Below are 14,268 nucleotides of genomic sequence, written 5' to 3' on the forward strand. Positions count from 1 at the left end.
AGCCCTGTCTCATCAATAAAGAATATGCAACTAACAAAGCATAGCTTTGATCTCAAGAATTGCACACACATCCTGGAGTATGTCATGTGGTGCTTTCCCCTCCTAAGAGTGGATTAGTAGTATTCTGACACAACGTAACAATTGGGTGAACAATATTCACCTTAAAACCTGGGCTTTAAGTAAAAACTATGGGCCCTGATCAAGAAAGCCAGACTTAAAACACACACACAATGGATTTATGAGCTGCACGGATAGTAGCTAACTTTATCTAGACTGGATTACAGCAGCTCTTGTACATTTTATATTTGGCATTTCAATAGCCTTTTTGACATGAATATTCACCATAAAACTGAAATGTTATTTTATATAGGGCACAGCTGTCAAACAAGGCTGAGCATGAAATGCACAAGCACTTCATTTCATGCCATTCTAACAAAACAATATTTATTTATCATTAAATGACTTTTTATTTTTCTGCAAATGAATGCTGTAATGAAATATGGAATAAAAGATAAAATAGCAGTGTAAACCAATACAAAATCATTTAAATGTTAAGGAAGTGCCTGTTACTGTTTACATCAATTTATTTCCCATACTCTACAAGAAGCTAAATAAATTGTGGGCGAAGTAGTAAAATGCTGCCAGGATGTCGTGCTTTAGAGACCGCCAAAGAAAAAACTAAAATTGTCTTATGTGAAGTGTCCAGTGTAGTAATCTAAAAAGCAAGAAGGGAAAACCAAGGATATTAACAATTTCCCACATGCCACTTTTTACCTGGTAGGAAAATCTTTCTTTTCGCTCGGAGGGGAGAGCTGGATTGGTTTAATTGGCCGTCTTAATGATTGGTTTGGCTGTATTTTCATGGAAGTTCTTGGTGATGATCGTGCAAACGGATCTGGTGCTGGAGCCTTTTTGGGAATCTTTTTCCCTAGGCGGCTCACCCATTTCTTCTGTTCCACTGTGGAACTGGCTAACAGTAGTAGATTCTTTGCAGTTGAAATATCATAATTTACTGAAACACATTAAAATCAGCAAAATCAGTATACATACATATGTACTTAAGATCCTCAACTCCCCTGCTGAAATCAGGAGACTCAACTTTGGCTTAACTCTAAAAAGATGAAAAACTTTGTTGAGCAGTGGTCAAATGAGCGGACAGAGCTAAAGTTCTGTCTAGAACAAGTCCAAACACATAGGGCACCTTGCTTGATTCCTTGAAGACAAAGTTTTAAAGCCAAGAGGCACAGAAGTCATGTTAGCATTTATCCATGTATTCAGAACATCACAACACATCCTTTTCTCTCAATTATATTTCAGAAGCAAAAGGCTTTGAGTTGTGAAAGACACAAATAGTTAAAAATTACAGAGAAACTTGGTTTATACACAATGCTAAGCCAGTTTAGTAAGATAATTTAATAAGAATAGGAATAACCATGATTCCTTTGATCTTCTGAACCCTCCCTAGCCACTTACTATGATTTGTTTAGTATCAACAAATCATAACCTGAGCTCATGGTTTGTTTTTCATTTACAAACCTTGATTTGTTTTAACTATGGTTTCAGTGTTAGGTGAAAACCTAGCACTCTTCTTTAAACCATGGTTTTTTGGTCTTCTCACCCTGGTTGCTCACTAAGCTGCAAAAGACACGAGACAAGAACAACTAGAAAACAAACTGAACTTCGAAGAAACAAGCCATGGTTTGTATGCTCATCTGTGATTTCTTAAACAGACCATAGCTTAGAGTTGTATGTGAACCAGGTCACAAACCATCCACACATCCCAAATGCATAAAGCTGACTAAACTCACTTTCATAAGCAACCTTGTTAGCATTTCACAAGACAGAAGAGTTGCATCTGACTCTTCTAACAGACCAATCCATTTTATACTATAGTCTTGCTAGGTACCTTTGCAAGGTGCAATAATCTCTTCCTTTTTATCCATGTGATCCTTATGACATTTAATGTGGCAGCGGCGGCATTCCAAAGCAGCAGGAGGCTTGAACATGTGCCATAATGGCTTCATGCATGCCTCACAATTTGTTGGGAAATGATAGAGTGTTGGTATAAATTCATGGCCTTTGTGGCAAATATAGTTTGACTTCTCCCCTGCAGAATCCACAGGAAATTCTTGCTCCTTTTTGCTTTCCCCTTCATTATCATACAGGATCTGGAATAAAAAATGGAAAGAACTGTATCAGTAATACTTGGTACACATGGGCCATGTTTTACAAAGGGGAAAAACTGGTTGAACTGCAGCACAAACAAAGACAGCAAAAAACAATGAAAAAGAAAGTGAAATGATGTCAGATGGGCAACACAGTTTGAAGCATCCCGTCTATTATCCACATGGTGGATGTGATGGGCTGAATGCAGAGTGTTCCTTCCGCAAACAGGAGTGCCTGCCTCTACAAGAAGAAGGGACTGAGATCCAGCAGAAGCTCTCACTGGAGGGAGGCATGCTGTGTTCTGGAAGGTCCCAAACCCTCCAGAGAAGCATTTCAAGGGGGGCAGGGAACAAGGACGACTGGGTGAAAATCACCTTCCTGATCCTCTCTTCCATGAAAGCATCCTGTTGAGGTAGACATACTCCCCTTTCCAACTTGGGAGCTCACCTGAACCAGCCCAGAGATACATAAACGGGAATGAAATTACAGAAAGGAGCCTCTTGTGGGGCACTCTGATCTCCACCCATTTAGTAATACAAGACTTAACTTTTCTGCCATCCAACTCCACAGTTGAAGAAAAATAGCAACTCCCAATCCCTTTATTTGGTTACACTTCAGAATATATTTCAAGTGAAACCATACCATGTCAGGTGTATTCAGACTATTTAAGGAATGCATGATATCTTCTACTACCCTCTCCCCCCTTTGCTGTTCATAATTTTTAAAAGGCATACCTGGAATATCCTAGGGATATCTTTGGCATCTGCTCTGTATACATCTGTTTGTGTGACAGGCCGAACATGGAACAATTTGCTGTAGAAGCACACATGCAGAAAGTCAGCGGAAATGTAAGTGAGATAGGAAACAGTAATGTAAACAATACTAATCTATGAAAGTCTATGGAAGCTCTCCCTTCAGTAGAGTTCAGTTTGGACATGAAATAATAATTTAAAATTAAGATGCACCTGTGTTAATAATACAGTATTTTGAAGACTTAGTAGTACAAATTCTACAATCAGTACATTTTTTTAAACTGGCAAACAAATATTACTCCAAGTAATATTTAAACTCTTTGCCTATGTATTCTTTAAACAAACAGCAATCAAGTCAAAATAAGAAGAAATGGATGTCATACTGTATGTATGCCCTCTTTAATTAGAACAAAGGATCGGTTAAGTCTTGACCATTACAAATTTACATAATAAACCTCTGTGATTAGATGGCATGAGGACAGAATTTTATTAATTATTTCTTCATTATAATTATTAAAAAGTCTGGTCTGGCCCACCTTTCTATCACTTGACAGTAAAATGATCTCAGGTGACCCATTTTTCCTTTGTAGTTATTCAAATTGCAATACAAAGCAAAAAGCAAATCAGGCAGGGCTTGAAGTTTCTGCCCATCAGCTGATAGGCAGAGTCCAAGCCCTGCTTTGGGCAGGGGTCAGTTGTGCCATGGACTTCCCCCCATGGGGAACTCTACCATGCAGCCAAGGACCTCTGTAAACCAGCCAACCCTTGTAGGCCTGCTCTATTGCCAGTCACTTGACCAGCAGCTACAGGAAGCCTCTCTTGTCAATCAACATCTAGGAGGGCATTTTAAGGGACAATATTTGGGAGAAATGATCTCATAGGCCAAATTGGGACCCTTGGGGTCTAATTAGGCTCATGGGTATAAAACATTACAAAAAAATCAGGGGGGAAAGAATTTTAAAAACACAGCAAAAGCTATGCAATAACCCATAGGAAAGATCATGTAAAATAGAAGCAAAAAGATAATGTCACAAAACAATACTTACTCTATGTCCAACACCATGTAAGGATTTGATTGTTCTTTCTCTTGTTCATTGTGATAGAACAGTATTTTCTTGCTGCTCACAATTATATACTGTTTTTTAAATTAAAAAAAATGTAAGTAAACACACAGGTTGGGCAACAAATTTTAACTTTGATATATACATGCCATTTTTCTTCCATGACAATACTTTCATAGGATTAAACCACATCACAAAACAAATTACTTAAAAAGTTTGATAACTACAGCTACTTGCCCAACAAAGTCATCTAACCCAGTAAATGCATTGTTACGATTTATGGTGCGATAGTCACATCAAAAACAATGGGCAAAACATCATCAAAACCAAATAAGCAAAAGAACAAACTCCTTAAGATATGATGCAGCAAGCATGATAAAAGCTCAACTAAGGTACAAAAACAGAATCCCAATGTACTAAAGCGTCAAGTCCTTCATTAGCTTTAAGATTGTAATTGGATTTCATGCTGATGGATAGCCAAAATGTGCATATACAACCCTTCCTCTCTCAACCTACAGCCAAATCTGTAGTGGCCTCTACTTCTAGTGTATGTATGCCTAGTATACAGTACATACCCCAGTGGAAATTTGTCTTTTTGTGAATTTCTGTTTGAGGATCCAGGTGGAAGACGTTCTGGAGTGGGGTGACACTTCCTACTGGAGGGATAAGGCAGGGTCCTCTCAAGCCTTTTGCCTCTTTTCCGGGGGGGACCCAGAAGGTCATCCAGTCCAACCCCCTGCAATGCAGGGATCTCAACAGGTGTTCCCCCATCCAATTTGAAACCATACCGGACCCTGCTTAGCTCTGCAAATGTGCTTGCAGTTTTATTGCTGCAACACCAGGAGCGGGATAACTCCTCAAGACCAAATCAAATATTGGGCCACTCAACTCACAGGAAGAACATGGGCAACTGAAACGTAAAGAACATAAAACTAAACTGACAGAAGAAAATACAGAACTACCCCTCCCCCGCCCCAAAGCGACAGGTGATGTCTGAAGATGGGAAAGGAAGCAATTGGGGGGGGAGGCTAGATGAAGAGGTACTCACCTCAACAGATGCAACCACAGCCATAGGGAACCAGTCAGCCATGGAGGAACTAGAGTCAGACAGATGTCCACAGAGCAACCACCATGGCACGGAGGCACAGACAGAGGACAGGACACTATTGTGTGGTAAGTCAGCCTCTCCTCACAGGCCCAGCAAAAAAGAGAGGCGTAGCCATGGTTGTGCACCAAAGCCCAAAGGCTGTCTGAAGAGGCATGGGGGTCTGCCCACACCAATGAAGCTGGGGCTGCATGCTCAAGCCCTCACATGGGCTACAACAAAGCAACGGGAAGGGTGGGGAGCAATGCAGGCAGGTCCCACTGGATGCTTCTTGCACACACACCCCGCCATCAAAGGAAGCTGGACAAGCCACAGGAATGGCTGTGCTCAAGATTAAAAGGTGATTGCATTTATAAGGCTCTTTGTAGGATGTGCCTGGAGCTCTAGCAGTCACCAAGGCCCCCAAACAAAAAGCCCCCGCTCCTCCACTGTGAATTCAAGAAAAGGCAGGGAGAGACGCTGGGGAGGGAACACACAGACTCAACTGAGGAGACTGAAAGAGGGAGGACTCCTCTCCCTGGTGAAGAGGCTGAAGACTTGAAGGGAGCCTGCACATTCCTTCCAGTAGGAGGTGTAAGCTCACTCTGGGTATGTCTTCTACCTGGATCTGGCAAATTCCCATTTTCCCTGCTGCTCCTACTTCTAACACTTAAAAGAAAACTATCCCCTAAGGAGGAGATATGGGACGATAAGCAGCCAATGACCCATCTTCCACTGTGTGTGTGGTTCCCATCCCACTCAGCTTTCTCTTCCTGTTGGTGGAAAAGCCTTCAAAATCCTCAAAAGAAAGTGCTCTTGCATCCCAGACAGGCTCATAATCAATTTCTAGAAAAGCAGCAATGTATCAAAAACTGTAGCGCTCTGTTTTCACGTGCTGAACAGAGCATTAAAATAACTGCATCTCACACCCTAAGAAATAGCTCTAAGAATTGCATGCATTTCTTACCTTTCTAACCCATCCATATTTTTTTGTATTGTTTCGGGCAGGCAGTGATAGCCAGCCCTCTAGCCGTGACTCTGAAAAGTATTAAAGTGAGCAAACATCAAAACAATTAATATTGAATAGGTATTGTGCTACTTTTTAAAGTCATGTCAAGTTAAGAAAAACATTTTCTTGAAAGCTGTGTTCATCTACAAGCAAATACCATATTTCAAAACAGCTGAAATTTAGAAGCAAACACGAGCAAAGCTCTAGTCATAAAATTGTGTCACCACACATTCCTATTAGTAAATGTTTTATATTCCACAGCAGAAACATATCTAAAGCATTTATTACTATTTAAGGAAATGTCTGTGCCATCCATTCTGATTCCTTTTGGAAAACGTTAACAAAGCACACACAGCAAATTCTCCTATTTCTAAACCTCCAGAGTATTAAACACAGAAGTTGTACAATGTACTCAAGGGTTCCTGCTTTCGGTGCAGAATTTGGACCCTCTGCACTGCCTTAAACAGCTTCCCTTGTGTAAAGAAATTCTGTTGCTTTAGACTGTGTTTTCATGAGTATTATGTAATGCATTCTTTTATTCATATTGTAATGTATGTTGCAATGTGTTTGTTAGGGAGACAGAAGATGAAGAGGACTGTGGAAGAAGAAATGACCTGAAAGGGAGGCAGAGTGGCTTGAAGATGGAGGTAGCCAAATCACATGGCTTAGGCAAAAGAGATGAGGGAGGCAAGTCAGTATCCAACCCACTAGATTTCACAAAATAGAATGTGAATGTTTGCAAAACTTCTAGCAAGAACAAAAGTTTGAAGTATATTGATGCATAGGGAAAACAAAGATTAACAAAATATGTTTTGTATTGCAGTCTTTACACTGAGACATGCTTTGTTTAACTTTTGGTGGAAAGTCCTTTGAAAAATATAGAAGGATCCCCCTCATTTTCAGTTCCCCTTCCTATAAAATCTAATGTGCTTCCACTGTCAATATCCTGATACACTCTGCACACATGCATATGCGTGCGCACACACAAACACACCCTGATTAATTGAACACAGCACTGCAGCAGTTTCTCTATTGTCTTTCCAACTCGCACTGAAAATATATTAGCAGCACCGAGCCACCAATGATTCAACCAACTTCACCTCTTTTAGATTTTAGGGGAAAGGAATGGAGGGAAGATGTATGCTACATTGTATGTCCATATTTCCCTAATAAGAAAATGATACAATGACAAGAACAAATGCCATTTCCCCCTCTATAAACTTCTTATCCTAATATCCTCATTGTTTCAGCAAAAGTCAGTTAATTATTCTTAAGCACTGTAATCTGCGGGATCTGAATACTTCTGAATTCTTCCAGTCCACACACCTGAGTGCCATTTAAATATATTTAGTACAGCTTTCTCAGCTTTGTGTTACCAGTAGTCCCTGCTCTTCCCATAGAAGATATCTGCCTAAGGAAAGTTTTACAAAAAAATAAAACCTAGTCTCTAAATGTCATGTTTCAGATCAGAGTTTTCAGATGTTCAACGTGTAAGGCAGTTGTGACAAGAGGATGGACCAACCCAAAGGTATCTTTTACTTTGCTCTCATAATGTTAGAGAATGTATTGTTCCATCACCTCTAGCTGATTACCTTTCTGATTTATTGTACCATTACATGGGAGCTAGGAAGCCCTTGCCTTACATATCATAGAAGAAAGCAGGCTACCAAAACTGAGTGAGAGAAGCAGTGCCAAAGCAGCAGCAAGTACTCAGCTTAGTGTCTTTTGTGTAGAGAGTTGGCAGTGAGACTGTGAATGTATGCTCACATACCTGCACAGTCAGTACGTGAATTTAGAGCAACAGCAAGCCAAAGGTTGGGGCACTGATTTCTGAAATGGGCCTAAGTCACCTAGTTATTTCACTGGCTGATGAGCCCTTTTGAATGTGTAACTTAAGATACCTAGATTTGGCATTGTAGATGATCTGGAAGCACACACCCTTTTAAGATCTTCCATATCATTTTTCTTCCTAAATTAAAAAAAATAATCCAGTGCACTTTCACTAGAGTGATTAATTCAGGATTGATTCATCATTTGTCTTTTAATAGATAATAATTAAATATAATTGATAACAGTCAATTTCTCAATGTAAGCATCTTCTTTTTTTAGCTTACCGAAGGGAGGAATATATGTGCAATTTGATAAACAGAAGCCACAATTTTCAAAAGTGCCATTTGAGAAACAAAATCCACAAATGAAAAGAATGTCACTCAACTTCCACTTTTAACTAGCAATTCCTGTCAATGAATCAACTTAAGTTTGCAAGTGTGGCTTTTGCCTCCTAGGATGGGTCAAGGAAAGGGTTAAAATGGGTGTGATGTGATTGGCCAGTGAGAATGCAAGGGGGGAGTAAAAGATAGAGTGGGAGGTTTTGAAAGTCAGTTGAGGTTTGGGAGTTGGGAGTTGAGGTTTGTCAATTGGGAGTTGAGGCTTGGGTGTTGGAGAAGGAAGAGGGAGGCTTAGGTGTGGGTTGGCAGAGTTGTATTGTGAGAGGGTGAGAGGAATTATTAGGTTGAGTCAGATAGATAGTTGGGAATAATTCACTTTGAAGTTGTTAGGAACTAAGATTAGGAAACTGACAAGAGAAAAATAAACTGTAACCATACGCTTGTTCCTGCATTTAAAAATAAACTTGATTATTTATGTTCACAACTGTCTGGACTCCGTGTGTCCCCGTGAGCAGCAGGGTGGTGGCAGCGAAGAAAGCTAACCGCAGTGGTGGCACAGGGTCAATAGACCATGAAACGTCTGGGGGCCCTGTGTGATCGCCACAGCAAGCCCTAATTTTCTTAGCAGCAACTTGGAGAAGGGTGGAATGGGCTGTTGCTAAGGGGAAAGATGCATACTGCATGCATATGCCTCTAGAGTATACTTAATTAGGAATACAATCAGTGGCTACTTTAGATTAAAAGGGCCACTTCATTCTTCACTTAGCAACTTCATTCTTCATGCAACACAACTATATTTGATTTCAACTGCTTGCAATGTTAGTAATGAAAGTTCAGAGGAGCAGCAGCATTCCACCACTAAATGGTTTGTAGGAATGTCACCTGGACTGTCAGGTTCTGAAGGGACTTCTACAGAAGACGCAGATTCCTCCTCTGAGTCAGAATCAGAGTTGATAAACACACGAGAACTGGAAGGCTTAGTGGCAATACTGACAGAGGTAGAAGAGCGTTCGTAGGTAAAAGACATTGACTCCATAGTGTGGGATTGAGTAATATGAACTGAGAAGCCAGCATGATAGGGATAAAGTGCACAAAAAGTTAATGACAAAAGAGCTTTAAAAACATTTACTTCTTCAGTTATAATGGAACGGAATAGCTTTAGGGGGGTAATAAGAACTATATTCTTCACATTTCAGAAGGTGCTAAAAGGTCAAAATGTTAGTGGCAAGAAGGTAGGTGAGAAAATTACATTGCTAGCGACTTTTGGAAGCTATGGAAAGGAATCAGTTTAAACACTGGATTTTTGTGACAAAAGATAAGTGTGCTAATGAAGAATGAATCTTACCATCAGCATCTGCTTCCCCTGAGCCACATGGCAGACTGGTACTGTCAATGCGTATTGACTGCAGCTGTGAGCGAAGCTGTTCAATGTCACTATCTTTGCTGTCCAGAGCCATCTGCAATTCTATTCGTATCTGGCTCTCTTCCGCTATTTGCTATAAAAGGAGATTCAAGGAGCACAAATCAAACCTCATCTTATTATTAAATATTTCCCACCTTATATAATCTGGCTTACAGGATTTTCTTGGCATGCTTATTGGAAGAGCATTCTTTTAATTTTAATCCCCCTGGATGATGGCAGGGGGAGAATATGTAACCTTATGAAATAGCACATTTGGGCTACAAAAGCTCATGCAATGAGAAGAGGAACAAGAGACTAAGGGCAGTAGGACTGCTGCAAAGGTTTTAGGAATACAAAGGTAGATTCAATGATTGGAAATATTTACAAACTCTACAAGGTCTGTCAACTTTTGAAACATTCTTTCAGATCAAATTCTCTTTCAGCAATTTATTAATCCATTAAGCAATTTATTGTTGCCAGATACATCTGTGTACAGGTACTTACCGCTTGCATCTCATTGATCTCTTTCTGATATTTGATCATCATCTGGGATAAATTTTCACGTTCAGACTTCAGCTCCATGTGCAGTTTCCTGTTCTCCTTTTCTTTTCTTCTAACATCAGTGTCTGCTCCTCGCTGGATAGGATTCTTACGGTTCATCACTTCAGCTAACTTATTTACAGCCTGGTGGAGGGAGATGCACAAGAAGAATAAACAGTTACCTTAGGATTACAGAATCAGATGTTTCTGCAACCCACAATTACAGCATTTTGTTTGAGTTTTCTACTTGATCAAAATATAATATATTCTACACTGAGCTTGGCAGCTGTCATTACCAAAAGGTTCAAAGATTTTTAAAATGCTTGTCCTAAGTTTTGATCCACAAAGCCAAATAAACTATAGTTCACCAATAAAGTTTTGAATAGTTTGAACAAGGAAGCGGTCAGAGAAATGATATTATATTGGAGTCTAGTGCTATAAACATTTACAGGGCTTATTTTATTTGCATTACCTGTAGTATTTTTCGCATATATAATGTACAGTGATAACAAAACTCCTTCTCCCACAGTTTTCATACTTTACCTGTGTTTTCATTGTTCGTTCATAAGCTAGCTGTTTCTCATATTGACTCTTAAGCACCCCTATATCATTTTCCTCTGTGTTCATTTGGGACATTCCTGCAAATGAAAACAGACTCACTAATATTTGCAAAGTGAAAAAATAATAGACTCTGATATAAAAGAAGTTACTTTAAAAAAAACAAAACCACAACACTCACGTTCTAGGACTTCTTTGAGCTTGTTATTCATCTCTTCTTTTTCATTAGCAAGATTTGCGACATCACTTGTTAGCGTCCTATTTGCCTCTTCGAGCTAAAATGAAGTAGAAATTTGTTACTCTTTGGCTTGAAAAATAAACCAGCAACCTGTTCAATTATGAGTTGATACTGCTGGGATTAGGAGTTTGTAGCTACTAAAAGAGCACATGAAGGAAGTTGCGTAGAAGGAGACAAATAGGTTTAAGAACAAAATAGTGAAAAAATATAGTAAAGGGAGCTTTACACTACAGGAAAAAAAGGCCAAAAAGCTGCAGAAAGTTTAAAAGCAATCAAGGCAAGGTTCAAAAGCAAGACAAATAATAGGTTGGGTTCACAGATGAACACAATTTGCAGTAGTTGAATACTGGTCACCATTCATGAGCCAGAAGAGGAAGAGTATTAGACCAGAAGAATCTTTAAATTTTTAATTCCTATACAATGTAGCTACAATTATGTATTGGGCTACCGAAGAACTGAAAACCAATGTGAGTTGTTTGGTTCAGTTTTTATGTAATGTAAGCCAAAATATTGTACAAACACATGGGCTTCTGAAAGGGAAAATTTGCTCTCCCTCTTGCTGCTGAGATGGACTTGGTGCTTTGTCCAAACCTGAGCTTATCCTTTTCACACTCTTGATTAACCACAAGCTGTAATCAATGTTTGTTCTATGGGCTTACAGCGGGAAGAACCACATGCCTGGGTTTGGACGGCATGCTAAACCAGGGGTGGGGAACCTTATGCCTCACCATACGGCCTGCAAGGCTGCTTCGGCAAAGCTAATATGGTCAGTTGTGGTGCAGGTAAAAATCTGGCTCAGCCAAAAGGGGGCAACTGTTTTGCAGGCACATACTGTTCAGCTGATTGCCAAGCACAGCCACAGGGCCAGAGGAAGAACAAATCAACTGCACGTTTGCCCTAAGTCATGTTTTGCTTTAGCGTTACAAGCAAACTGGATCTTATGTAACAAGGTTCAGGACTGCTCATTTTACTATCTTTTATAGAAGCAGCCAATACTCCTTAGGAGAGAGAAATCAAGGACCCCAGCTACTGACTAGTCAAATTACACCTTCAAAATATTCAGTACTGAAGTATCCATGATTGCAACGTGACAAAATTATACTCTGTGTAATTAGTGGGTACTGTCTGAATAGATTTACTTCTCAGGAGGCTGAAATGAACTGTGGCAACTGCACTTTTCCACCCAGGTGGAAAATCATATTCTGAGAAACATTTTCTCTGAGCAGTAAACATTTGTTATCTTCATTGTGGAACACATATTGCCCAAGAAATTTCAAAGTTACTTACTGATGTTTTCTGCATCAACTCAATATGGCTTCGGTTTGCAGGGACTAAATCATCATGCTGAATGAGTTTGTGTCCAAAATCAAAAACTCTTGCGGAAACATCAAACTACTTACGGATAGAAACTACTTACTGATCCTATTGTGGCATCTTTCTCAGCAAGTTCTTGCTTGTGCCTTGCCATCATCTCTTTAATCTCTAACTCTTTCATGATCTTTTCCTTCTCTAAATCGGAGTATTGCTCTTCAGCGATGGAGCGAGCCAACTGTTCTGAGTCAGCTTTCGTTAACGTGATCTCCAGTTGTGCGGCCAAAGAGTCTCTACAAAGAAGTGATAAACTATTATTGTGGTTGAAGAAATTATTTCTATCATTTCTGAATTTCAAATAGTGGTATTCTATCACGCATGGCCAAGAATCAAACAGCCAAATTCTCACCTTTCATCCTGCAACTCTTGCATTTTTTGTTGTATATCTTTACCAAGTTTGGCCTTCTCCTCGCACTCTTCTTTTAATTCCCGAACTTGCGTTTTATAGAGAGTCTGAAATTTTAGAAAGGGAAACTGATGTAAATACTATGGGATGGGTTCAGTCGCCTGAACGGAAAAAGTCCCGTTAGAAGGTTCATTTTGCCTTAACATCTACAGTATTCAAGATGTGGAATCTTGCAAGAACAGGAGCAAGTATTCACAATGAACAGACACTAATCAGTTGCTGGCATTATCAGGAGTGAGGGCTACGAAAATACCCTACTCAAACTAGAGCTCTAAATGTAACCAACAAATATTGTAGGTCATATCTCTCTCACATAATTGCCTTGTCACTCCAAGGTAGCAACTCACAATGTGCTATCTCTGCAGTTCAATCAGGGTACAAAGATAAGGCAATTTACTTTGATTCCACAGAAATTGCATAGTGTTAATATGCTACTATGAAGCATATTTAAAATGCAAAACCATGTTAAGTTGTAAGAAAACTACCATCATGATTGCAAACCTACTAATTTCCATTGGGGAAATATATTTACACCTCAGTGAGATGGCTACAAACCCCTAGAAAAATGCCTATGCTACACTTAATGAATGGAATAATAATAATGGCAATGTAGTTCATACCGAAAAATATTGTTCTGCTTCAAGTTGATCCTGAAGCTCTTTCATCTGTGCATCCGCATCTTGACGTTCCCTGTTAGAATAACATGTACTTATTTTTAAAATAATATGGTTCTTCTGATTAACGGTGCTCGCACACATGATTAAATTGGATTTTCTATTGCCAGACTGTTCGCCTTTCCTTGTAGTCCATAATGACAGCAGGGCAGAAGAGGACTGTTAAGAAATCCTGTTTATTTGAATTCAGCTTTAATGATCATTGTGTAATGTGCACTACAACGTATCTGATGTGAGAAGCTTTCTGTCTGGTCTAGTGAAAGTTGATTTAGTTTTCTTCAGGTTAAGAAGAGTTTCAGGTTAAGAACAGACCTCCAGAATGAATTAAGTTCTTAACCCGAGGTACCACTGTGTATATAATACAAGCCAATAGAAAGCTTGTGTGTACCTTGGATACAGTGTATCCAAAATTGCTCCAAAGGGCATCAAAATTCCCTGGCACTAGTGCACACTCCACCTCAGGTTGGAGGCCATCCTAAATTTGCCTAGCAGCGCTTTTCTACAATTATCTCACTCGCTAATAAAAATACCTAGAAGCAGGAAGAAGCTGGCAGGGAGAAGCAGGAGGGACTAGAGCACAAACCCTGTAGCAAATATCCTTCTCTCAAGAATGAGCTCACTATGAAAAGGTGAAGAGTTCACAGCAGCTCACCTGTCACTATGGTAATCAGGCCTACCTTCATTTCTTTCTGAAGCCTTTCATCTTTTCCAGAACATTAGAAAATTTATAATTAAAAAGAAATTAATTTTCCTTTAGAATGGACAAAATGTTTAAGGCAAGGTGTCCATATATTTACTCCCCCAACGTAACTTCCTAAAACTGTTAACAGGAAGATTTT

General features: G+C 39.5%; 1 protein-coding gene across 6 annotated transcripts in view; it reads right to left on the minus strand.

Annotated features, from left to right (window-relative positions):
* Positions 1–14,268, minus strand: part of ROCK2 (Rho associated coiled-coil containing protein kinase 2) — a 72,434-nt gene that overhangs the window by 4,157 nt on the left and 54,009 nt on the right. For 5 of the 6 annotated variants that reach the window (XM_053380996.1, XM_053380991.1, XM_053380990.1 and 2 more), the window contains 13 exons: positions 13,376–13,445; positions 12,699–12,802; positions 12,396–12,582; positions 10,922–11,015; positions 10,726–10,820; positions 10,147–10,326; positions 9,586–9,736; positions 9,123–9,299; positions 6,031–6,101; positions 3,965–4,053; positions 2,901–2,979; positions 1,907–2,168; positions 775–1,012 (listed from right to left, as the gene is read on the minus strand). In XM_053380996.1, the coding sequence (XP_053236971.1) occupies positions 775–1,012; positions 1,907–2,168; positions 2,901–2,979; positions 3,965–4,053; positions 6,031–6,101; positions 9,123–9,299; positions 9,586–9,736; positions 10,147–10,326; positions 10,726–10,820; positions 10,922–11,015; positions 12,396–12,582; positions 12,699–12,802; positions 13,376–13,445 (1,797 nt within the window). The remainder of the gene's footprint in view (positions 1–774; positions 1,013–1,906; positions 2,169–2,900; positions 2,980–3,964; positions 4,054–6,030; positions 6,102–9,122; positions 9,300–9,585; positions 9,737–10,146; positions 10,327–10,725; positions 10,821–10,921; positions 11,016–12,395; positions 12,583–12,698; positions 12,803–13,375; positions 13,446–14,268) is intronic. The other variant, XM_053380995.1, reaches the window with a different exon arrangement.

This window comes from Podarcis raffonei, chromosome 3 (assembly GCF_027172205.1).
Source record: "Podarcis raffonei isolate rPodRaf1 chromosome 3, rPodRaf1.pri, whole genome shotgun sequence".
NCBI classification, from domain to species: domain Eukaryota; kingdom Metazoa; phylum Chordata; class Lepidosauria; order Squamata; family Lacertidae; genus Podarcis; species Podarcis raffonei.